The 24,863-nt window shown below is 38.4% G+C and overlaps 3 protein-coding genes across 5 annotated transcripts; 2 read left to right on the top strand and 1 right to left on the bottom strand.

Annotated features, from left to right (window-relative positions):
• Positions 1-2,248: 2,248 nt before the first annotated feature.
• gjd6 (gap junction protein delta 6) lies at positions 2,249-3,397 on the top strand. The gene has a single exon (XM_077518417.1). It carries the CDS (start codon positions 2,249-2,251, stop codon positions 3,395-3,397), a length of 1,149 nt encoding a protein of 382 aa, XP_077374543.1.
• Positions 3,398-4,790: 1,393 nt separating this feature from the next.
• Positions 4,791-13,873, bottom strand: shcbp1 (SHC SH2-domain binding protein 1). Its single transcript, XM_077519365.1, has 13 exons — positions 13,562-13,873; positions 13,177-13,419; positions 11,975-12,090; positions 11,184-11,392; positions 9,894-9,989; positions 9,587-9,817; positions 9,327-9,504; positions 7,993-8,113; positions 6,850-6,981; positions 6,300-6,418; positions 6,022-6,123; positions 5,479-5,623; positions 4,791-5,338 (listed from the first exon to the last, which is right to left on the bottom strand). The coding sequence occupies exons 1-13, from the start codon at positions 13,722-13,724 to the stop codon at positions 5,025-5,027; spliced, it is 2,169 nt and encodes a 722-aa protein (XP_077375491.1). The 5' UTR covers positions 13,725-13,873; the 3' UTR covers positions 4,791-5,024.
• On the top strand, positions 13,214-23,112 carry fgf19 (fibroblast growth factor 19). Of its 3 annotated transcripts, none has more exons than XM_077519368.1 (4): positions 13,214-13,970; positions 16,767-16,876; positions 16,967-17,070; positions 21,543-23,112. In XM_077519368.1, the coding sequence occupies exons 2-4, from the start codon at positions 16,825-16,827 to the stop codon at positions 21,855-21,857; spliced, it is 471 nt and encodes a 156-aa protein (XP_077375494.1). In that variant the 5' UTR covers positions 13,214-13,970; positions 16,767-16,824; the 3' UTR covers positions 21,858-23,112. The 3 variants fall into 3 exon arrangements, with proteins under 3 accessions (XP_077375494.1, XP_077375493.1, XP_077375495.1); XM_077519369.1 differs by lacking the exon at positions 13,214-13,970 and adding an exon at positions 16,641-16,680; XM_077519367.1 differs by lacking the exon at positions 13,214-13,970 and having other exon boundaries at positions 16,627-16,876.
• Positions 23,113-24,863: the final 1,751 nt, after the last annotated feature.

Here is a 24,863-nt window from a genome sequence, read left to right as displayed (position 1 = left end):
TGTTTTTCTAAAAATAAACACATTAAATATGTTTGAAGATAAATGCAATAAGGTGCAAAGCCAGGGAACAATATATGCAACATTACATAAAAATTTTGGTGTGGTTGTCAAATCAAAACAGTGGTAAAAAATGGTGTTCACTTTTTTTGTTTGGTGCTCAGTTTTCCCCCGGCCCACAGACCTCATAGGTGAACGGAAACATTAGCAAGGGGTGCAACTTTCAAAAGCTTCTTGCGCCTCAAATCGATTCTCAATAAAGGATTCATTTGGCCTTCAGCAAACTTTCAGCAGTTTCTTATGAATCCACATCTGAAAGAAAAGAATGACTCACCAAATGCACACAAGAAAACCAAAGGACTTTAGATTTTATTGTGTGTCCAAAGGATCTGAAGTTGTTCGGCTTTAACTGTAAAGTGCAGCCACTGATATTATCAAAGGCAGGCTTTTATGTACAGAAATAGAATACTGTACAGTTAATTTTAAAGTCATGCTAACGCTATACTATATTATGCACATACATCAATCAGGGCTGCGGATTAACATTTTTTGCTCGGAGTGCGGTAGCCCCTAACCTAAAATTTTAAGAACGCAGGAAGAAAATTTAGGGGGTGCACACGGTAGTGACATTATACTACAATGTTTTTGATTCATATTTTTTCCACATCATAAACCCCACATATACATTTAGCTATATCTTAAATACTAAAAATGTCAAGTTAATGTTTAGACCAGAAGTGCAAGTATTGTAAAGGTTTCCTCTGGCCACTAGGGGTCCCGAGGGAATTAGATTTAGAGTACTGTCTCGCGTAGCAGTTCACCATTTTGTAATGTTGCCTATGGGACACAGTGCTACCCGCAATTCATATCAAGCTGCTGACATTATTCATGTTTTCCATTTACGGCATAATACTCCTTCAATATTTTCAAAGCTTTTCGTCCGTCATCTGGCGCATCCATCATAATTAATGAGAGGCTTTTGTCATTGAGGAGTTGAATCATTTTTGCGTATGCGTCAGCATTTTTCTTATAGACTGTTGCTCTTGCAGCATCGGTAGTTGGTTCTTCCAGCACAGTTTCTTTCAGCCCTATTAGATGGAAATGTCCCAACATTTTGGTCTCCCAACGCTCGTACTTGCTTTCTTCTCCGTCGAACGTTAGTCGAGGCAACCTGCTTGATCCTCGTGGATCCATGATGCTAGTTAGCTCTTCTTGCTAATTAGCCGTCCATTACACGCTGTTCGTCACGATTTTCTAAACGGTAGCTACTGACCAACTTTCCTTCCGAATCACTCCTGGGCCCATAACCTGTTAAGTTTTGGCAGCTTAACGATGCATTCGGATGAATGGATGACGGAAAGATGAAGTTTCTTTAGCCAAGTATGGCGTATTTATTGCGGAGCACAACAAACACGTCTGCACTCAACAGCCTCCAGGCTTAAAGTAAAAGGAATATAAAAGAACAAAGGAAGATAAAAGAACAGAGTATATATATATATATATATATATAGAGAGAGAGAGAGAGAGAGAGAGAGAGAGAGAGAGAGAGAGAGAGAGAGAGAGAGAGAGAGAGAGAGAGAGAGACTGAATTGAGAAAGAATTGTCAAGTGGTCGTTAGCAGTCAAAACATAACATTTTGAAATTGTATTTTCCATTTCTCACAAAACAATTACCCCTGCCAAAATGAAATAAATACAATAAACATGTTTCAGTGTTTAATTATCATCTACTATAGCCTGATAGTCTTCACTTGTCATCTGGCAGCGTTTCACAAGAGCCTATAAATGGAAGAGCACTTTTAGCTTTCAGACGGCTAATCAGTCAAGAATGTTAGTGGCTACTATCACTTGGTCCTCCACTGGAGGAAGCAGGCTGTCTCTTGGTTTTAAAATTGACCTGGAAGACAAGCGACAAGTGAGTGTGCCGAGTGACATCCTTATCGAGGTAAGATGCGAGCGCGCTCTTGCAAGCCACGTCTCAGAAGGGTGGCAGAAAGAGAGAAGCTTCAAGCAGAGGACTGGTCAACTTAAAGCCTGGAAGAGACTGAGTGAAGCTCAACCTTTTTTTGTTTTTGCGAAAGATGATCAGTAGAACTGAGAAGACACCAAATCCCAAATCGGAATATTTAGTTTGGCAGGGTATTTGTTTATTCAGGTTTTCAGCAATTGCAAGCAGTTGAAGGTAAAGAGGAGCTGAGCGGAGGATCTATCAAGAGAGACTGTTCCAAGGGAACAGGTGCTCACAGACGACCATGACGGAATGGACCCTCCTCAAACGTCTCCTGGATGCTGTCCACCAACACTCCACCATGATCGGCCGCCTGTGGCTCACTGTGATGGTCATTTTCCGACTGCTGGTTGTTGCCGTGGCGACCGAAGACGTCTACACGGACGAGCAGGAGATGTTCGTGTGCAACACGCTGCAGCCGGGATGCTCGACTGTCTGCTACGATGCGTTTGCGCCCATCTCGCAACCTCGCTTCTGGGTCTTTCACATCATCAGCGTCTCCACTCCGTCCCTCTGCTTCATCATTTACACCTGGCACAATTTAGCCAAGCTGCCTCAAAGGTCCATCCAGATGCAGCGGGAAGAAGAAGAGTTCTCAGGGCGGTCGGGCCCTAGTGATCGGAGATGTGACACTGACAGTTGCTCCATCTGCTCCCAGAAGCGTGGAGATGAGAGTCCGGCACGTGTCCTTCGTGGCATCACTGAGGACTTACAGTGTGCAGACCCCAAAAGCATGGCGTCATTTCGTCCGGCTCACGTTTTCAGCCACAAGGACGGACGTGCGCAAGGTCACGCCGTGTCAGGAGTGCTGTCCAAATTTTATGTCTTGCATGTGTGTTTGCGTGCCGTTCTCGAGGTGGGCTTTGTGGTGGCCCAGTGGAAGCTGTTTGGATTTCAGGTGCCGGTCCATTTTCTATGCTCCTCCGCCCCCTGCAGCCAGCCAGTTGACTGCTATGTTTCCAGGCCCACTGAGAAGACAATCTTCTTGCTGTTTATGTTCTGTGTGGGAGTTTTCTGCATTGTGCTCAACCTGCTTGAGCTCAACCACCTGGGATGGAAAAAGATCCATCAAGCAGTGAGGAAGAAAGAGAGAGGGTCTTGGGGCCATTGCACAGGAATGAAGGGATATGACACACCCTCCTTTGCATCATGTCGGGGTTTCGGGGATGTGACAAGTACTGTTTCACTACCTACTTTGGACCTGGTAATGGGTCACCAACCAGATGGCACATGTGTGGTCAATTTTGGAAAAATCAGGGAGGCAGAAGTGGTTCGAGAATTTGGACGGCCGCGCCCAAACGGGCAAAAATCCCACATAGGAGGAAGACAGCCTCTGAAGACTATGAAGGGAAAAAGAGCCTCAAAAGCGAGGGGAACAGAGGTTTGGATATAGTCGAGCAGTGTTTCTCAAAGTGTGGCCCATTGATAACAGGCGGTCAAGCAGTTTCTTTTTGGGATGCTCAGATTTCCAGATACAGTATTCCCTCACTATAAGGCGGTTCACTTTTTTTTTTTTTTTTTTTACAGTAATGTACCTATTTTATAAAATGTATGAAGATTTTAACATTGAGAATGTTTAAACAAGAGAGAATTGTGAGAAAATGTAAATGCCTCGATGAGAAAACTGTGGTGAGGTGTTTCAGAGCCTTATAACATTTATAATAAATGTTAAACAAAGTTAACTACTTTGCGGATTTCATTTATTGCGGGTATTTTTTGGAACCGAAACCCAGCGGAAAACGAGGGGACACTGTACTGTAAGATAATGTTTCAAGTAACATATTTGAAGTAGCAAAAGTTAATTGGAAATTAATGGACTGGTAATTATAATTGTTAAAAGTAATACAATGTTAAACAAATCAGCATGAATCAGTTATCGAAAAAGTTGTATCTGTGCAACTCTATTTGATTGCATATTTATAATACAGTACATATATTCAAATTTAAGGAACCACCAGTAAATATGTGTAGAATAAAACGAAAAAAATGTGGAACCGATTTTTTTTTGATTTTTTTTAAGGAGCATATTTAGGACAAATCTGATTCACTGAGCTAGTCTGAGCATAATCAGTTTTTTGTTACACAGAACACGACATTTTTTTACACCCCTCACAAACATTTAGATGAGTATTTGCAGTCACCTTACTTTTGAAGAATTATATATTGTGTATATTTGTATCTGAATGTATGGACCGACCGACAGATCTATCTATTGATCAGACGTCACATAACCCAAGGAAAATTTTGATTTAGTATTTTTCTCTTACCACAGGTCATATTGTGATCTTTGCTGCTCTGCTGCACTTGTACCTTAAACATGGCGGCACGGTGGCTGACTGGTTAGCACATCCGCAAGATCAAGTCCACACTGTAAAAAGTTTTACTCCCTTTTTAAAAAAAAAAAAACGATGTCCAGATATCACATGTAAAATATTTGACTTCACAGAAACGAAATTGAGTGACTTCGTATAACCTGATTATTTCATGTTGATGTAAACAACTTGAACCAACCTTAATTTTTTGCATTATTCCAAAATATTTTAACATTTTAGTTCCTGAAACAAACTAATTCATTTACTTTTAACTGAATTAACATATTTACTTTGACATCCCACATTTTATAAAGTACCACAGATTGTCAGTGAGCAGCAGCAGGCACTCAGAGACCATTTGGTAATCTAACCCTCCAATTCCAACCTACCGAAGCAGGGATTCAACCCACGATCTCCCAGTCACAGGGTGGACTGAGCTGGTTTAGTTTGACACACGCACACACACAAGTGTAATATTGGGTCTGATTTTTATTTTATTTTATTTTTTTTGTAACAGTTAAGACAATTCTAGAGCTCTACTTTTCAGCTGAGCTGGCAGCTATCCAATCTAACTTGGGGTAAGAGGCATGTGTATATACACCCTGGACTGCATATCAATTGCTAGATATAAAAGATTTTTTAAAAAGTGCATTAGCGTCTTAAGTAAATTTGTAGTTCAGTGTGTTAATCATCATCTCTTTAGAATTCTTAGTACAAAAAAGTGCCGAAATCACCCTTGCCATTGCGTTTGAACTGATTTCCCTCAATAGAAATGAATATCTTGTGGTCAATCAGGTCTTGCATAGCTACGGTACAGGATTTGCGCTTGTTCACACTCGGTTGACGACAAAACTGCCAATTCCTTGCAGAGTTCGCATTGCGGGCCTGACGTGTATTCTCTGTCAATGTGGGCGGCACGTCTTCTAAATTGCTTGTCATTTGGCTTGGTGTGGTGATTGGTGCTGCAACACTTTTCTGCAGTCCGTCTTCAGGTACCTGTTCAACATCTTTTACTTGCTCCTCTAGAAGAAGAAGAAGAAGAAGAAGAAGAAGAAGAAAGGTTGATTAAGATATTACTCTTTTGATACGAAAGTGTCATGGTGTACACTGCAGACATGGTCTTGGGAAAAAAATAAAAAAAAGATAAAGTTGAAGCCTTTACCTTTGGGAGCACATTTGTCAAGATGAATGTTCTTGTCTTTAGCGTGATTGGGTTTTACAAGAACCACCCCATAGCCTTCATTATTATGAATCACGTTGTTTTCCATGGTGATTGATGGGATCACCTCGACCTCAGCACGTACATCCTGTATTATGAAAGATACAATATTCAATATTGACGTTTGTATACCTAATTGGCCAACGTGTTTTCCAGAGATGATACAATAGTGCCAGGCCATTTTGCAATGTTTTTTTTTTTCTTTATTCAAATGGCGGCCTAATCTGTGTATAATTCAACATCTGTATGCCAATGTTATTCTGAAGGTCATCTCCCCATACTACTTTGCGTCGATAGAAAGAAGCTGCTTGTGCATTGGGAAAGCATTCACATCACTTTTTTTTTTCTTCCACATTTCATCATCTCACAAACTTGTCCCAGGATGAAAAATTACAAACAAAGTCTGATGTTTATCAGACTTTGTCGCTTTTCTCCTATGCCACCACCTGTGGACACAATTCACAAGTTTAACACTTGTCCACCCACCGTGGGTTGATTCATCTTGATGAGAATTCCGTCCTTACAATGGTGGACGCCGTTGCCAACCAGAGTGCACACACTGCCAGGATAAATCTCAATACCAGCCCCCTGCATAGAACACACAGCATGTCACGCTTTCATATAACGTCATATCAACTTGCAAATCAGATATTGACAGGCTTTATTAGATAATGACTAAGGTTAGGACTTAAGAGCTGCTGCAACAGATGAAGAAAATACAAATGCAAAAGATATAAAATTGATCCTTGTACTAAACAAATTACCTTGGATCCATATAGATCACACATATTCATAGTCAGGTGGGCAGATGTTTGGACAACAACTCCGGTAGTCTCACACTGAAGTACACAATTCTCCATGGAGAGACTTCCCTCTCTCACACCTGGTCACCAAACAGATAATACATTAATATCCATAATAAGAGGAAAAAGAAGAAGAAGGTGGGTATTGAAGGTTCCACTGAAGCAATGCATGGACTGTATTTATGAATGAATAGAAATGAGATAAAATGTTCTCGGCAATTAATAATATTGTTAGTCTATAACTACTGACGAGCGATCATTTGAAGAGACACCCTGAGTCATGATAATGGCAATTGGGCTTTAATTGTTAACCAGTGAGTATTGTGAACCTGTTTGGTTGTTTAATTCTACACAAGCAAAATTGCTCAAGTAGGTGTGCATTTATACACCCCAACAGTAATACTTTGGGATTATCACATAAATTGTGGGTATTTTTGGGGTGTTTTCAGTTTTTGTGTTGTTTTTTTTTATTTTATTTTTTTTATTTTTTTTATATAAACATGATACTCACATAAAATTCCCTCAATTGCATCAGATTGAATAAACTTAATGTTGGACATTTTGACATCAGCTCCTGTAGACACAATAAATGAGTCTCCAGTGTACTTCTTCTCGATCACCACATCATCAGGGGGTCCAAATCCTAAGAGGGATATGAATTAGGTTGAGTCAACAGTGAAATAAATATGCCCTGTGTAAGACCAATCTATGTACTGTATATACATTGCATCCAGAAAGTAGTAAACGGCACTTGTTATAGTGTTAGTCCAAAATGAAATCAATCTGGTTTTCCCTCAAGATAAGCACCCCATGACAACCTAAAGAAAGGTTTTGAAATGTTTGCAATGCATATTTCTTAAAAATGAATGAATAAACAAACAAACAAACAAAAAAGGGTGGTTATGTTGGCTCATCAAAAAGTGATGCTAATCTCTTGCTGGAGCGGTTCGGAGTAGAATATAAAAGTGGTTAGGATGAGACTCAACACGTTCACGTCTGAGACTAAGGTCTTCAGTTAGAAAGCAAAGCCTCCATTTACCAGTCAAACTACAATATAGTACGTTCTTGTGGTCATTAGTGACAAAAAGATCAGGCTGCTTGCTCAGTGGGACCCGGTTGGTTATAAGGCACACATCAGGGTTGCTACATTCGCTGCCTCCCAAGTCACGCACAGAGGAAGCAGCGGGATACCATAAAGCACTTGGCTGTAGCAGCCGGCCACTCTGATGATTATTTATTTATTTGTTAAATATTTGGAACAGTCACAAAGTATTACACGCGTACCGAGTAAGCGTCCAAGGATTTCTATAACATTTAGTAACTCTGCATTTTCCCACATAAACATCAATTTGCAGTTTTATGTTCCATTGTCTTTGAGTATGGCACAAAATGCGAATTTTTACTCAAAAACTTGGGATGCAAATCCGCTTATTTCAAGCCTTGCAGTATAATGTGATTTTTTTTTTTCCCCTCAAAATTTTTTTGCAAATAGCTCCAATTTTTCTTCTCATTGTCATGATGTGGTATAATGTGTACAAGTCTGTGATATATGAGGCTGTAACTAAAAAACACAAGGAAAAACTGAAGATCTGTAATAATTTCTGGATGCACTGGACAGTTATTACCCTTTATCCTAATATTTCAAACTGTATACCCTCTATAGTGACGGAGTCCGGAAGCAAGATGGAGCTGGTAACACTGTACACTCCCGGGAGAACAAAGACCATGTCACCCTGATGGCACCCATCCGCCGCAGAAACTGGGTCTCTATGGAACTACATATACACAAACACACACATAATTACAAAGGCACTCGGTTATAGCAAACTAGAAAAAAAAAAAAAAAAAAAAAAAAAGTCCTGAAAGAACAGCTCAAAACCACTGTATTTAAATTGTTATAATATATACAAGCTTATGTGCAGTAATATATAAATTTAAGTATCAGTAAATGTATTACATAAAAGAGGCCAAACTGTGCGGCAATCATTTTAGCATGTTTGTGCGTGCGCCATCACAAGATACTTTACTGCAATGTTAGATTTCTGTTGAGTCGTGTTCATATACAAACCCAATTCCAATGTTGACGTTGGGATGTTGTGGTAAACATAAATAATAACAGAATACAATGATTTGCAAATCACGTCCAACAGATATTTAGTAGAATACACTACAAAGACAAGATATTTAAAGGGATTACACCCTTCCAACAGTTAACTATAGGCATATAATAATTAAATCATACTTTCGGCACCATGGCGATGTAATTTTTAATGAAACATTAGGCGTTTTGCTGGTTATTTTTCTAACGCGGAAGTAAAACGTCCGGTTCAGTAAGACCCCGTGTGGTTGCTGCGTCCCCGGCGAGCCGACTGCAGTCTGTTGTTGTAGCTCTGCATTTGAGCACTCCTCTGAGTACGCCATGCAACTTGACAAAAGCCAATTCTTCAATAAACATTTGAAACAAAACGGCTCCTTGCCGCAAGAAATCGTGGCGTAGGAGGGGAGGAGAGAGAATAAGAGAGAGAGGAAAGGATGAGGAAAATAATAGTAAACCTGGCCTGGTTTTGAACCAGGGACTTGCTGTTTAAAGAGCGAGTACACTAACCACTATACTATTTGTTCAGATAGATTCAACCGTACACAAGTTTTACTTGTAGTTTACTCAACTGGGATTTTAAGACAGATGAAAGAAGAGACTTTAATCTCTCTTTTGATAGGTTCCATGTTTTTATAGCAATGGAACACAATATTCTGTGGGCCTTGCAAAATCCGTCAAAATCCAGTAAAACAGCGAATGGGATTGCTTCTGTGAAAATGGCTGGGAGCAAATGAGATAATAGCACTATATACTTTTGTATATTAAAGTATATTATTTCTTACACAACAAAAGACACCAGGATGTCACAATCATTCATTGGTGTAATTTGACAAGGTATAGTCAACACTCAGAGCAAACAAAGTAATTCTGCGACGGTACGGTGTGGGTACCTGGACTTCAGTGTCCTCGAAAGAAAAGTGATGTAGAAGTCTGTCATTTAGGAGGGAATGCAGTTGATTTGTGGTGCAGGAGGATGTGACCACATGTGCAACCTTGATGCCCGACTCCCTCAGCCCACGACTTTGGATGGACTGATGTCGAGGATTACCTTTGTAGCCCAGAACATATCTGGAATTTAAAAACAGCTTGTGGATTAGAAGAGGATACAGGAGCTAATTGGTAAACATTTCAAGTGAAACATTTCACTTGCCGTAACAATGGGTTCTCAATCAAGTACAACTTCCATTTGAATGTTTCCAGCTGGTCGCAGAGCTTCAAGCACTCCACCATGGATATATTATCCAGCTCTGAGTCCAAGTCATTGCTGAGGCTTCTGCGTAGCAGTGAAAACTGCTGAAAGCACTGTGTACATTTTTCCAATACGAGCTTGTATTCTGTCACAAGACCTGCTGGGACTCTTTCCTCTAAGATGTCATAGTACCTGAGATAAGAGACATGTAATAGGATTTCTAAATATTTATATATTTTGAATCACTAATATGATACGATACACTTACAGTCTAAGACGAGGCTCGACACAACGGACAAAGTAGTCAAAGTCGTCGTCTTCATCTTCATCATCCCACAGTCTCCAGACATGCTTGTAGAAGAATCTGAAAGTACAGTGGCGAGTGTCTAAAACACAATGCAGCGCAACAACGCAACACAACATAACATAACATAACCTAAATCCCTTGCAATTGTACATTGAGAAAACGTTCCTAAACTGATGGACTATTTGCTCATGTGATTGTTCGCAAATTGGTAAACCTCGTCCCATCCTTGCCTGTCAACAATTCAACAGTTAATGGGGATGCTCCTTTTATATGCAATCACATTCACCTGTTTAATATTAACCCAACCTGTTCACCAAACAGTTGATATCATGTTGGGCATCAATTACAAAATAAGACTATATTTCCAAACAATAACGTTTGTCAATTTGAAGTTGACGTGACGTCTGTAGTGGAGTAACCACCTGAATCGCGAGAGTTGGCTTGGCAGGGATGATTAAATTGAATATAGATTGAAAAGGATTTGCAAATCGTTGTATCTTGTTTTTATTTACATTTTCATTATCATTCATTCACATTATCGGTGTTTTAAAAAAACGGATAAAAACACAATGACTAAAAACAGACAAACATATATAGCACAAAATCATGTTGAATTAATTGTAAAATGATTATGTTGAAAACGTCTTGACTGTTTGCTGTCATTAGGTTGTGTTGATCAGGGACATATCAAAAGTTTTACTTCTTTCGGGCCCCCCTTCATTTATTTTATTTTTTCTCCAAAGAGTGAAATAAAAAAAATGTTTAAAAAATTGAAGAAGTTGTTTTCCATGACCTCACCGATCACCTCCCACACCCAAGTTTTTGTCCAAGCTGCGTTTTGCTTGGCCAAGCCAGTACACGCTAGCATCCTCCGGAGTACCTCAGGTCGAAACGGCCCATTAGGACTCCTTCTTCAGCTTGATGATCCCTTACCGCTGGTGTCCACTAACTGGTTCTGGGATTCTGAGGAGTCCTATCAGGCCTTACCTATCTTTTGTAGAGGATCTAAGGATGTCAACACTGCATTCATGGCACAGCCAAAATACAGGAGCAGCTACAACATGTTTTTATGTTTGTATATCCGCACACATCCAGCTCAAAAAACGATCTACTAAGAAAATACACAATCTTGCAGAGCTATTTGCCAGCATTTATAAGTTCCTATCAATTTTTTTTTAAAGGCTAGCTAGCAGACTTTTACCAAAATGTTGCTTCCTTTTACACAACACAGTAAATTGGAGAAAGCCTTACCTGAGATGCTCAATGGCCAAGGCCGTCTGGTCGTAGTCTCCTGATTCTTCATAGACAATCTTAAGCTCCATTAGGGGGACCTTGTGCTGGGTGGCCTCCAAAAGCTCTGCCACGGCTTGCTCGTTAATTTGACATCCCCTGACCTCACATTGTAGAGGAAGCACGGGCTTCACACAAGCCTTTAGATCGCTGAATTCCACATCACAAACCTGAAATAATGCCCATCTATTGGTTCGTTTGAATCAATATGCAACTACACACACATTTGGAATCAGTGTGGGTTTGTTGTAAGGCTGGGTATCGATTCAGATTTCCAAAATCGATTCAATTCATAAGGGCCCGATTCGATTCGATTCACATTGATTTTCGATTCAGTTAAGGATTTCATGCAGTACCAATATTACTTTTATGGAAGACATTCCCAGAAGTACCAATGCTGCAAAATAGTAGAAATGTCTTTCTCTTACTTGGTGCATTAGTAAAAATGTGAATATTTACATTTATAATTGAATCCAATAAGTTACATTAATCATGTATGTTTTATTGAATGTGTCATTTATTAAATTATACACAAGTATATAAAACAAGACACTATGTACAGAATAGCAGAACATCAATTTACTATGTAAAGCAAAATGCAGAATATGTAACAACAACAACAACAACAACAACAACAGATTCAATTTGTAATGTACTTTTCATCAGCACTATTCTAACTGCGACAGGAGGGACTTTTTGAATATTAATTTTCATTTGAAAATAAAAACAGAAAAATACATGCAATGCCTCACCTCCACCAGAAGATCAAAACACTCAGCAGACCACAGAGCTTGCCAACCGCATGGCTGCACCACTTTTTGCAGGTAGTCAGCAGTAAAGGATTTGACCTCTGAAGGCTTGCAGTCGCCTAACCATTTCAAAGAAAAAAATAATTAAATAGATATGCAGAAAAGGAAAAAAATTGTTATTTAATGATAGTAGGGCAGCATATTCAAGAAATATCAGTATCAGGTGTGACCGGGATTGGCTTCACATAGTGCAAACATCAGTTGTACCGTTCATCACAGTTACAGTATAACATTGCACAGCCACGTTACAAGGATCTGTGTTAAATTAAAATAAAAATCCTGAAAGCTGAAAACATTCCCGTTCTTGCATGGCCAGCATACTTGCCAGACATTCTACATAACAATCAACAACTTGGGGGAGATTCCTGTAAGCAGGTTTAACCGGCTCTTAAGATAACCCTAAATTCTGAGTTGACTTCCCCTGAATTCAAAAACTGTGATCATCCAGGTCTAAAACAAATGATCTGAATCGGGATGGGGGTCTATGCAAATGTTGGTCACACCAGATCCTAACAGGTTTTATGAACTCCACCCGCTCTTCCCCCAATAAGGTAACAATCCACATTTTAGGCTTGCCTATTGATGTGGTCAAAGCTGTCCTCAGCATTTTGATAGATTGAGTGAATAGATTATCAGCAAACGAGCTCACTGACAGATTTAAACAGATTTGTGAACAGTATTTAAGGCAAAGAAGACTTATGCACATAGAACATGTTTTGGTTATTTGAGTTTAATGTGTGAAAAAATGGGAGAAAAAAAACAATTGTTGCATGTAAATTTTTGTTCGGTACACAAGTGTGTAATGCTAAACATAGTATATATAGGTACCATGTGTGGTAAACCGAGGCCAACCCACATACAATTGCAAGGAACAGAATGTGAACTCTTTGAAATTACCAGTACTCTATGTGGATTAGCCCATTATTAAATCCAAAGGTTCACATATTTTTTTACCCCGCAGTCCAGCACTGTGAAAGTTTACATTAATTTATATTTATGACCAATAAAAACAAACATTAGATAGAATTGTGCTGTATTAATTTAAAGACTTTGTCAATTGTTTTGGTTTGAATGACTTTTATGAAGGGTTCACATTTCTCGGACCTCGCTGTATAATTCCATACCAAGATCGTAACTGTTCTTACCTAGTATGTAGTCCTGGTAGGCTTTGAACCTTTCATAAAACAGGAGATGGCCTGTGTGGAATGTGTCTGGTAAACTTGAATTGATTCCGCCACTGCGTCCAGATCTCTGAAGCTGGGTCCTTGCCTTAGCAACAATAGAGTTGTCTGTGCTACTGTCGTCGTCGTCGTCGTCGTCATCATCCTCATCATCATCATCATCATCATCATCATCATCTGCTGCTGCTTCTTCATTTTGGAAGAGAGCTGCAGCATTTAAAAACAAAATGGAAAGACGATGTGGATTGAGTGAGTGAGTGATTACAGATCACTCCACAAAAAGGGTAAAATGACAAGATGACTCCAGCATATTTACCAAACAAAAGGAAGCGTAAGAAATAGCACATACCTCGTACATACTGCATATTGTGTTCCGCTTCAGAACTCACAATGTTGTTACTTTCGTCACCACCTATGACAGGCGATTCCAAGTCTACAACCATGGCGTTTTTCTTCTTGCTTCTATCCAGCATTCTTCCTGCAGATCGGTCAACATCCATTTCTTGCGCCATAGAGAACTTCCACTCCACGAAATGGGATTATTGAAGTAGTGAAAGGGACCAACGCCCACATCAAACAACTTTCAAAATTTCCCCGGGTTGCAGTCAACGACTCAACTGGTTTGAACAGCAACTATTGTTTTGTTACACTACCACCACCTTCTGGTTTGGAATGAGAACCTCGAGACGACGATGAATACGCCCCATAGTGACGTCATATACGTGTAATCTAATAGATCACGCCCTGCTCCAAAACAGGTACGTAAATGTTGCCGCCATAATGAATGTGGAAAGTGGCGCCATGGGTTGGTGACAATGGAGCAACAGTTTCCCACTCAAAACCAGAGCTACTTCTACTTATGAGATTAAAACTTAATAATGACTTTGAAATGATTTTGGGCACAATAACATAATCGGTCTTTGAGTTAATCCTATGAAGTCACCCCTTGCCTCAATCTAGTGATTTGGAGTGGTTTAACCTGTTTGGCCTCAAGGTGTGGTTGCACGTACAGTAATTTCTGTATCTCAAGTGTTTTTGTGTTTTTAATTTGGGTGGTAGTTTCTTAAATTTGGTAAGCACTTTGCATGCTATATGCTGATCAGTTTTCAAAATAAATATGACATAAAATTTCACCAAATACATTCTGCCATGTTTTATTTGTCTACCGGGCAAAGTCTCCAAATTTGAGTGGACACACTCGTGGAAACACTGGGTCACTCCACACTACAGACAAACAACAGACTTCTTTCTGTTCTTATCGCATTCTGGCCTGTGCTTCCGATACACTGATGAGCATTTACATACAAGTTAAAAAGTAATGGAAAACAAACAACACCATAAACTACATAGAGCTGAAGCCGACATGCAATAAACATCAATATTTGAGAGAGCCACTTTTAACCGCCACCACAGGCAGTTGTAGTTAACCACCTGCATGCAGTTATGTGAAAGAATTGACAAGATTTAAATAACACATACGTCACCACCAAGGTGACTACCTCACACACGCACACACACACCCCCACATACACACACATATTTTATTGTAAAACTAATAGTTAATGAATAATAAAATCCAGAATAAGTAATAATAACAGATGCAGTCTGTTACTCCAAAATTGTGGAATTCACTTACACATGAGCTCATAGCTGCCTCTTTTGTACACATAAAAAAAATAAAATAAGAAAAAAAAATGTGTAAAAACAGATTTATTGAGGAAGGCTTTCCAGTGTGACTTGATCTGTGTTTTTGGGCTTTAACTGAAAAATATTTGTGATTCTGTATTCATAAACATGTAAAGAACTGTGTAAGTCCCCTCTGTAAGAAGTGCTGTCAATATGATTTTCATTTCACTTCATGTTCATTTGAGTCAGGAAAGATGCTACAACATGAACGAGAAACAATCTCTAATGTACAGCATCATAGCATTTGTATCTTGTGCTAATTTCCAATACCTGCCCTTAAAGGACTTTTAGACCAACGCACTCACGCACGCACCGCGCACGTGACGCACGCACACAAAACAAGCATTAAAACAGTCACAGAGTAGGACACAAACACATGCACCCTAACCCTTACGAGTACAGGCCTGATGTTTAGTTACCGTACACATTATGTCAGTTTAGACTATAATTTTGCATTACTTTTAAGGTAGTGGGGAGCTCGTCCCATGTCGTAACTACACGGACTATAAGATATGATTTTGGAGTTCCCTCCAGCTGCACGCCTAGTCGCCAAAACCACTGACACACTGGGGGGAAAAAAAAAAAAAAAAGATCTGATGCTTTTACATTAAAAGTATGAGCATCGGCTGCATGCATTAAAATTTTGTTTTACCAATATGTATATTGCACAAAATAAAATCATATTCATGTTGGGGAAGCATGTTTTCCAATATGTGCAACCAATTGCCATCATTTTTTAATGTGTAACCAACAGATTCTTTTTGCAGTGCGTGTAAAAGGTTTTATCATGTTACAAAGAATCTCAGGAATTTTGCCATGTCAGCAATTACTCAGAAAAATTTGCAAATATAATGTAATTGTTAAAGCTTTTACACATAATCAGATCTTCCAGAACATGACAATGGTCTGATTTTGTTGGCCTTTCCCCCAATATTTTAATTGCACAAATATAAATTCAAAAGGATTTTGTCAAATTGCACTTACCTGCGACCACGAGGTGACACAGTAGCTGAGGTATGAGAACATCAGTGTGTACACACATATTGTGGCAGCATCAAATGTTATAAAGTCCTGAATGAATCTAAAACAGTAGAAGTTGGCTTTTCTAGTTTTGGCTAATTTTGTTACACGTTTGTCACATTTAATCAGAGGATCCATCATTAAGCCAAGTTAATAACCTCTGAAACTTGCTCAATTGGTTGGTTGTTTATTGTTAAATCAAGTTTTGTCATTGTAGGATGTTTTCTCAAGGAAAAATAGATCAATTAAATATCAAACGTGAATTTTCATGCCATCGGACTAGAGCCTCCAAATTTGGAAACACATATAGAACAACTATATCATCCGTGTAAATCTCAAGACCAGCTCCAGTGCATGATTCTGGAAGAGCATTTATTTACTGGCTAAAAAGTAATGGTCCTAAAACGGACCCCTGAGATATTCCAGATTTACATTTTTAAAAAGATGATTTGTTATTGATGATGACGCATTATTATAGGGCGCACGGTATGTTGTAATCTATGTAATCAAAAGTTTTGTACGGTATTTTATTACTGTAGTAGTTGGGTATCTAAGAGGCCAACAATTTAGTTGGAGGTTGTGAAGGGGTGTGTTGGAATGCTTCTTGGAACTGGATTAGGGGGAGAAGGTTATCAGCAACTAACTGATAAGGACCACATTTAAAAGGCTAGCTAGAGGAAAGAGTACTTTATACTATCAAAGGAACAATAGCAGAAAGGATAGAAACAGGGGTCTTGAAGAATCATGCTTCTTGTACATAAGGTCAATATATTAGGTGTTAATTTATTTGTTGTGGTAGCATTTGTTTATATACCACTTTCAAACCTGGAATCCCACTTACACAACAGCTGGAGCGAGACAGTTCGCCGTAGGCACCTGTATGCTGCCAGGGCAGGAGTACATCTTATGATTCATGAAGATGGACAGATTTTCGGCTCTGCAGACCAAAATCTGTATAGTAAGTCCGAATTTGACAGTGCAAAATGCGGTGTTTGCCAATAATATTGCTCTTGACTACTGTTTCTACTTAATTATATGTGGATAAAAGGTCTGCTGGAGATTCGTCCTGTGGATCCAGGCTGTATTGTTATCAGAGGAATTGAAACCGCACAGTTTCTTTGCATGGATGTTGATGGAAGGCTGTACTCATCGGTAAGTAATCAAGTGTGTTTCAGTATTGTTCTACACGGGATGTGAATACAGTACTATTTGATTAACTAGACTAAGTGCAATTTCTGGAGAAATTGCGCGGGAATGTTGAAAGCACATTGAGAGCTAAATTATGAAATTGTAACCTCCTGGTTACTTGGACAATGCGCTTTACCAACTGTGCCACCGAGCAGTATCAGACACCTGGTAATGATGATAAGTTATACGTATGGAAGTGGGCGTGGAAGATGATACTTAGAAAAAATTCAATGTCTGTCCCATTGAAAATGAATGGTTGATATTAAACATTAAATTGTGCAAATACTGTAAGTAATGTGGAATCCGACGATATATACCCCGGGAGGCTTAAATTTTTGAAGCTAGTTGAAATTTGAACAGTGTAAATTGGTAGTATTATGTGGGAGTTGTTACGCGGCAAAAAAAAGTGTGGAGAATAAAAATTACAATAACATATGTGGGAATGCTACAGCATTCCCACAATAATTTTACTTTATACCTGGAACCCACAACAGTTTTATTTGAATGACGTTCAGGGTTTAGATGTTGTGTTTTGGATGTCATTTTATTTGACATTATGGTGATCTGTCTATATGTACTCTGTGATTGATTGGTGTGGAGTACACTTTGCTCAAAGTCAGCCAGTATAGGCTCCAGCTAACCTATGGGCCGAATAAGGACAAGTACTACGCAAAATGGATGGAAGTTAAATGGGTCTATGTAAACAAGTAGCTCAGGGGTTCTTCACCTTTTTTTTCCTTGGGGCCCAACTTTTCCTGTAAAAAGTGGCACAGAGCCCATTCAGAAATGACGATTTATGTTGATTTGTTATTGTTTGTGTTTAATAACTAAATTAAATCTAGTTAAGGTTTATGAAATCATGATCAAATAACATGATACAATGTGCTCATCAATGACATTATCTCTGTGTAAACACCGACATCCAGTAAGATGCCCAACAAGCAAAGAATTCCGGAATCAACTTCTCCGTTTTTGTGTGTGTTTATGTGGATTTGTTATTTTTTAAACAAACGAGGCAGTGTAACCAGATTGATAATTGTGATTGACTCAAGGGAGTTCTTCACATTATCAATCTGGGACTGCTCCAGGGTCATTTACTCGCAAATTCTGGACAATTCTTTGAGCTGATTGGACGATGCGGCATCTTGTGCACGTTTGTTTTGACCAATCACGACAATGTCGTCTTCTGTCTCGTCTTAGGAGAAAAAAAAAAAAAGCATGAACATCTTTACCTGATAAAAGTGCGCGAAGCGCCTCTCAACGGTTCAACATTCAACACGGAAACGGTCAGTAATTCTGCGAGAACGGAATTAATTGCAGCGTGCATTCATCGATGTTAGGTTTGCTCGTTTCCCCTGGTGTCGGCGCTTCCTGGTTTCGTTAAAGCTGCAAATTTACACCTTTTTGAGCACCTTTGCCTCCTGCACTTGGGTCCTCCACCACACTTCATAGCCGTGACACAATCACTGAAGTACGGTAGACTATCAACTTTTAAGATGGACAGTTTTGTTTGTTTTTTTTGTTTTTTAGGTCAGTGTTACAATGGCGGATCATGACATTTCTCTCACATTCTAAATGCATTCAAGCAAGGGTGATTCTAGTATCAGACATTTAGGGGTACTACAGAGACTGTGGGAGATGTGGAAGTAGGAGTCATGGAGGGCTTGTTGGTTGCTGTACAATGACCGGTGGGATATATATATATATATATATATATATATATATATATATATATATATATATATATATATATATATATATATACAAATTTAAAATAAATATATACAAAAAAATTATTTCTGCAGACCCCTGGTCTAGACAATACAGAAGGGACAATTAAAAAAAAAACAAAAACAGAACTTTATTTGAAGTTCTAAACATCTAGGGTGTTTTTTTTTTTTTTTTTTTTTTTAACTCACTTTATGCCTCTTCAGTGATGTTATTTTTCTCCTATGTTATCTCTCCTACAGCATCCATAACAATTATGCAAATTAGTCGATAATATACACACTGCCGTTCAAAAGTTTGGGTCACCAATAAATGTCCTTTTCTAAAGAAAAGCACTGTTTTTCACTGAAGATAACTTTAAAATAATCAGAAATACACTCTGTACATTGTTAATGTGGATGTTTTTTGGTGCAACATCTACATAAGTGTGTCAAGGCCCCTCTCCAGCAACTATCACACATTGTGCTAAAGGCACAATGTGTGCTCATTGCGTCAGAAGGCTAATGAATATTAGAAAACCCTTGTGCAATAATGTTAGCACAGGCTATTCCATGTGAGAAATTGCCAAGAAACACAGATTTGCTGGGTGACGTGTGGATGTGGGGGGATGTACGTGTGTGTGTGTGTTACAGAACAAATGTGCTGTGAGTGACAGCCGCTCACCATTTACCTTTCTTTGCATGCAACTGTAAACATCTGTATTCAGACAACACTAGATGTCCAGTGATTCATTTCAAACAGGCGTTTGGTTCGTCAACCTTTGTCCAGCTTGGTAAAGGATAGGATATGTTTACAAAGCAAAAAACCTGAATGAAAAGTGCCAGCAAAAATAACCTTGGCCTGTGAATAGATCATCTGCTGCCAAGGTAAACAGATGTCGAAGAACTGAAAGAACAGCAATATTTGAGTGACTTTTTATTTACTTAATCAAAAGGCCTTATTTGTCTAAAGAATGGAAAATGCTAAAATTTTACTTTCTGCCATAAATATCAAAACATTGGAGTTTCATTGATTTGACAGGAATTCAGTCCTCATTTGCTACACCTTCCTTTTATTTTCATGATATACTAATGATGTACTTTGTTTCCTACTCAAACAACTGAATGACATCTTGACAGATTAGTGAGATTTTTTTTTATACATATATATATTTTAAATCTAAAGTTAGGTAAATGGTAAAAATGGTAAATGGACTGCTTTTTATATAGCGCTTTTAAGTACACCATATGGTGCCCAAAGCGCTTTACAATTTAAGCCTCACATTCACACGCACATGCATACAGTAGTAGGTAGCAAATGCAAAGGAATAGACGATTATGAAGTGTTTTGTAATCCGATGCAAATAGCCTGAACAGCAATGATTCTGAAATGAAAGGGACATATCTCCCAATCAACAGACAGCAGCATGTGCGTTTTTCCACTCACTTCATGGCACAACTGAATTAATTTAATACCATTTGTGTGCTTCAAGCCAAAACATTATCACGATGTTACAGATTACTTCTTTTAGGAAAAAATGTTTGAAATGTAACTACGGTATTTGATTTGATGTTTTTTTTGTTGTTGTTTTTTTTAACTCAAGAAGACATTTTGCAGTTCAAACAAGCTTTATCATTTTATTTATTTATGCAGACGGATCTGTTGTGTGAAGGCATATTGGAAATTGGTGTGTTAATCTTTGGGCGTCCTCTGGATCCTCTGAGAATTCACACTTGTTACTGGTCTATTTCTGCTCGATACAGTATGTTGTTCATGGAATTATCGAAATTGTCAGCAAAGACGAATTTTGTTTCATGATTTTACCTTCATGTGGGCAACAAACTTTTACTTTCAGAAATGAAAGTAAAATGTTAATACTGCATTCAGCTGTTCCGATGTACATACATAAATGGAATAAGATGGCAATGGAAATTGAAGTCAGCCCTGAGTGTTAAAGCTTCTAAATCCAGTTTGAATATTTGCAAATTCTTGTTGATTAAGGTCTTCTAAACATTTTTAAATAATTTCAATTCCTTATAGCTATTTTAGAAATCTATTCTAATTTACTTTACTTTTTTTTGTTATTTTTTTTGTTAATGTGTTAATACGCTGTCAGTGTATGTTAATGTAGTAATGTTTGTAAGTTACTTTTGTTTTCTCTGCTTTGCTTGTGAATGTGTTGGGTTTGTTGGTGTTTTCTTGTGTATGAAATATTCTAAATAACTAAAGCTGCCTAGCCTTGCCATTATACACCACCACAATGGATGTGAAATGAAACAAAAGAATGTGATTGTGTAGTGTCAAGGGTAGAATTCCAACTTTGAGAGTTTACAAAAAATTGGCATTTACCCTTTATGAATTACAGTACATGAATTACAGCCAATTTAATCTACCAAAGATGTGCCTTCATTTTCAAGGTCCTACACATTTTGACAATTGACTCAGAGGTACACTGACTACCTTGCTATTTTTAAGACAAATGATGCCGATAAAAGTCTGAAGGTTGTAACAGGTATTGATGTAACACTCTCAATATGAAGTGCAAGAAGATATCAGTGAATGTGAATGTAAGTTTAAATTTATGCGCCTGTTACATCTTGATCATATTATTTCAAATACATTGTTGTGGTATATGAGAGTGAAATCACAAAATGCACCCTGGAGACTAGTTCAATTTGTTCATAACAGATTATTTGAAAATATATTAAATGTGGCCATTTATATTACAGAGCATCTACAGCAGAGATGACTGCACTTTCAGGGAACAAATCATGCCAGATGGATACAGCGTCTACATCTCCGTCAGGCACGGGGTACTACTTAGCCTGGGAAACCATCGGCGGCGGCTGCAAGGCAGAGACGGAGGTGTTCCAGCTTTGGCTCAGTTCCTGCCTCGAGTCGGTACTGTGGATCCGCCATCAACTCCAACGCTGCAGTCCTTTTATGACTCAAGCCAGAACGCATCACAAACAGGACCTGACGCGGTAGAATCGTTTGGTGTTCTTGCACGGATCATTGATAGCCCCAGCTTTCATAAGCGATGAGAAGCCGGCATTGAGAACGCGATCAACAAAGATGGCCTGCTCAATGCCTGTTATGCCCAGGCATGTCCCCAGGGAGGCTGCTATGATATTCAGCTCATCGTCAGCTCAGTGACGGTCAACCTGACCAAACACAATCGAACAGATGGGGAATTGAATGTGCTTCTTGTGATTTGTAAAAAATCAAACATATCACTGGAAAACACTTACGGAGAGAATTAGCCAGTAACTGTGAATGGCTGTCTGTCCCTAATTTGGCTGGGATAGGTTTCCATCACTGTGATCCTGAAAAGGATCAATGGTATAGAAATGGATGGAGTATGTACAGTAAGAACAAGAAAATGTATTATACCTTGGCATTCATCGTTGACATTTGAGGATATAACTCCTTCAGCCCCTCACTTTTTTTCTGCTTGGCAATTTATTTATTTTTTAAACTGATTTTGACTCTTTTCCCACTTAAGAACAAGATGGGTAAAAAAAATAGGGGTTGTCTCATGTTTTTCTTATAGTGGGCGCCAGGATAATATGGCTGTAACATGTTGTAACTTTACAGCTTATATGCAACATTTTTAACAAGAACATCATGCAAATCAACTTGCGATTGTGATTGGTTAGCTATGATCCAATCATGAACCAGAAGTGTTGACATCATCCCAATTATACGTTTTTATTGGTTTAGACATGCAAATATGTCATGCCCATTGCAATCATCTATAAGGTCTGAAGGGGTTAAAATGCTAAAGAAATGAAGACAAGTAGTGACCACTTGTATGGATGCACTGCAAATATGATATCTGGCCATGGGTGTGCCATTCTGGAAGAGGTGCACTACCTAAGCTATTTCTTGTCAATAAGTGCAGATACAACCACCACGTAATGGTGCAGAAATGCAAAAAGATCCTGTGGTAGGCGAAAGAGGAGAGAGCAATGGGCGTGATCAACTCAAAAGTTAAAAGAAAAAAACATTCTGGGAGATCTTTTCAAACTGTAGTCTGTCCCATTTGCTCAAATTGGAGTTAAATTCCGATGATCGCGTTCCCTTTCGTTCTTTTATTTATTTATGTATTTATTTATCATTGTAGCAAGACACATGCGGAAATTAGAACGTCACCTGTGTAGAGATGTTTAAGGTAAAACTCAACTTCAGTCTAAATATACACCTTCACAATCGCTTAAACCTAGTATGCAGCTAGTTTCTTGCCATGCGTCATTCCTTGACGTATAAGATTTAGTCCTGTTTTACTGACACTTCTCAATTTTTGTTTGATGCCATTAGATTTTTTTTTAATATAAAATATGTGCCTTGGCTCAATAAAAATTGGGAAACACTACTCTAGAGGCTATGAACATTCTGTTGTATTAGTCAATATGGTTGGAGCGTTTGGAAGGACCATCATCTTAAAAGATCTCATTGAAAAGGAGGACAAACTAAAGACATGCATTTATGGCTGAATTTGCTATATGAAGGGAGCCAAGTACACTCTTCAGGATGTCTCTTGTTAACTTTTTTTGTTGTTGTTTTTGTTTACTATGATTTCCTGTTATCTCACACCTTGGGCCATCACAAGTTAATAATTAGTTAGTTAGTTAGTTAGTTTAATTCAACAAAAATAGGTGTGTTTTCCACTCGATCCGTGCTCGATTTACCTTCCTTTTCTTTGAACGTCATCTTCCAAGAAGGACAAAGGGATTGAAGCTGCACTTGTGTAGTTATTCCATTTGTGCAGTTCTAGTACCCTCTGGTGGTTAGTTTGTTAGTGGAGTTTATAAAGGTAAGTAAGCACACTTTTACATGGTGTTTACAATGCCTTACCTCGGTGGTTGACTTAATGTTACCGTAATTATAAAGTAGTGTTCTCAAAAACAAAGTTTTGGAAAAATAAAAATATGTCTTGGAGTTAAAACCCCTTATGGACACCTCTACAATGTTGAGGCATGTTTTGCCAGGCGCTTAGGCCCCTAAAAGTGAATATTAATATTCACAGTTAATTACTATTATTAGTAATATTATTATTGTATTATCATTTAAATTATTATTCTATTTATGCCAGTGACATATAGTGGCAGGCATAAAAAATAACTGCTCTTCAATTAGATGGCAAAAGGTAAAACCAACCGATTCACCCCTCACGGACTGGGCCATCTGGAGGGGCAGGACAATTCCCAGTGGGCCATCATATAATTTTGGCTGCGACTGGGCAGGCACGAGCCCGCACATTGTTTCAAAATCACACAGGCAGCAGCCCACACATTATCAGCCCTTAAATAAAATAAAGAGCATCTCCATCACATTGTGTCAATCAACTGTAACTCCAGTCACGCTTACAGCACTGACTGACTGCCTTTGTTACCAAGAGGGTCACTGAGTTACAATCATTTAATATCAAAAATAGCTAAACTTTAATCCATGAATAGAATCAATATAATTATATCAAACCTAAAAGAGGCAAAACACAATCACAAGTGTTACTAGTAACAGCAACAAAGCATGATGGGAAAGTCTCCTACGATTGCCGTTATTCTCTTCAAGTTTGCGTCAGTCAGCTCAGTAGTGTGCACCAGAAGTGGTGAGAACACATTTCAAAATAAGAGTGCTAACAGGAAGTACAGTGTTAGCTGCCTTAATCTTGCTGGTTTAACTTCATTTGGTGATTGGTAAGTGTGTCTTGTGAAATCTAAAATGTCTTACCCCATTTAATGTACATTTTGCCCATTTTATGTTCACATACTTGTTCAAATAAACAATGACCGTGCTCTTGTAAGAGCATTCAATTGTAAATGACATTTTTGATCAAATACAATATGAATATCGTTGGAGGGAATTCTCATCTATTTTACATTTTTCCACAACCTGTAAAATTGTGTATGTTCGTTAAAATGTGAACTAAAGTGGCCATATGCCCAGGCAAACAACATGGAAAAGTTTGAGACTTATGCTATAGAGCAAACAATAATAAATCCCTGAGGTGTCTTCATGTAATTTACTTGATTTAACAAAAACAATAA

The sequence above is a fragment of the Festucalex cinctus genome, chromosome 4 (genome assembly GCF_051991245.1).
Source record: "Festucalex cinctus isolate MCC-2025b chromosome 4, RoL_Fcin_1.0, whole genome shotgun sequence".
NCBI classification, from domain to species: Eukaryota; Metazoa; Chordata; class Actinopteri; order Syngnathiformes; family Syngnathidae; genus Festucalex; species Festucalex cinctus.
This window is presented reverse-complemented; position numbering and strand designations above follow the sequence as displayed.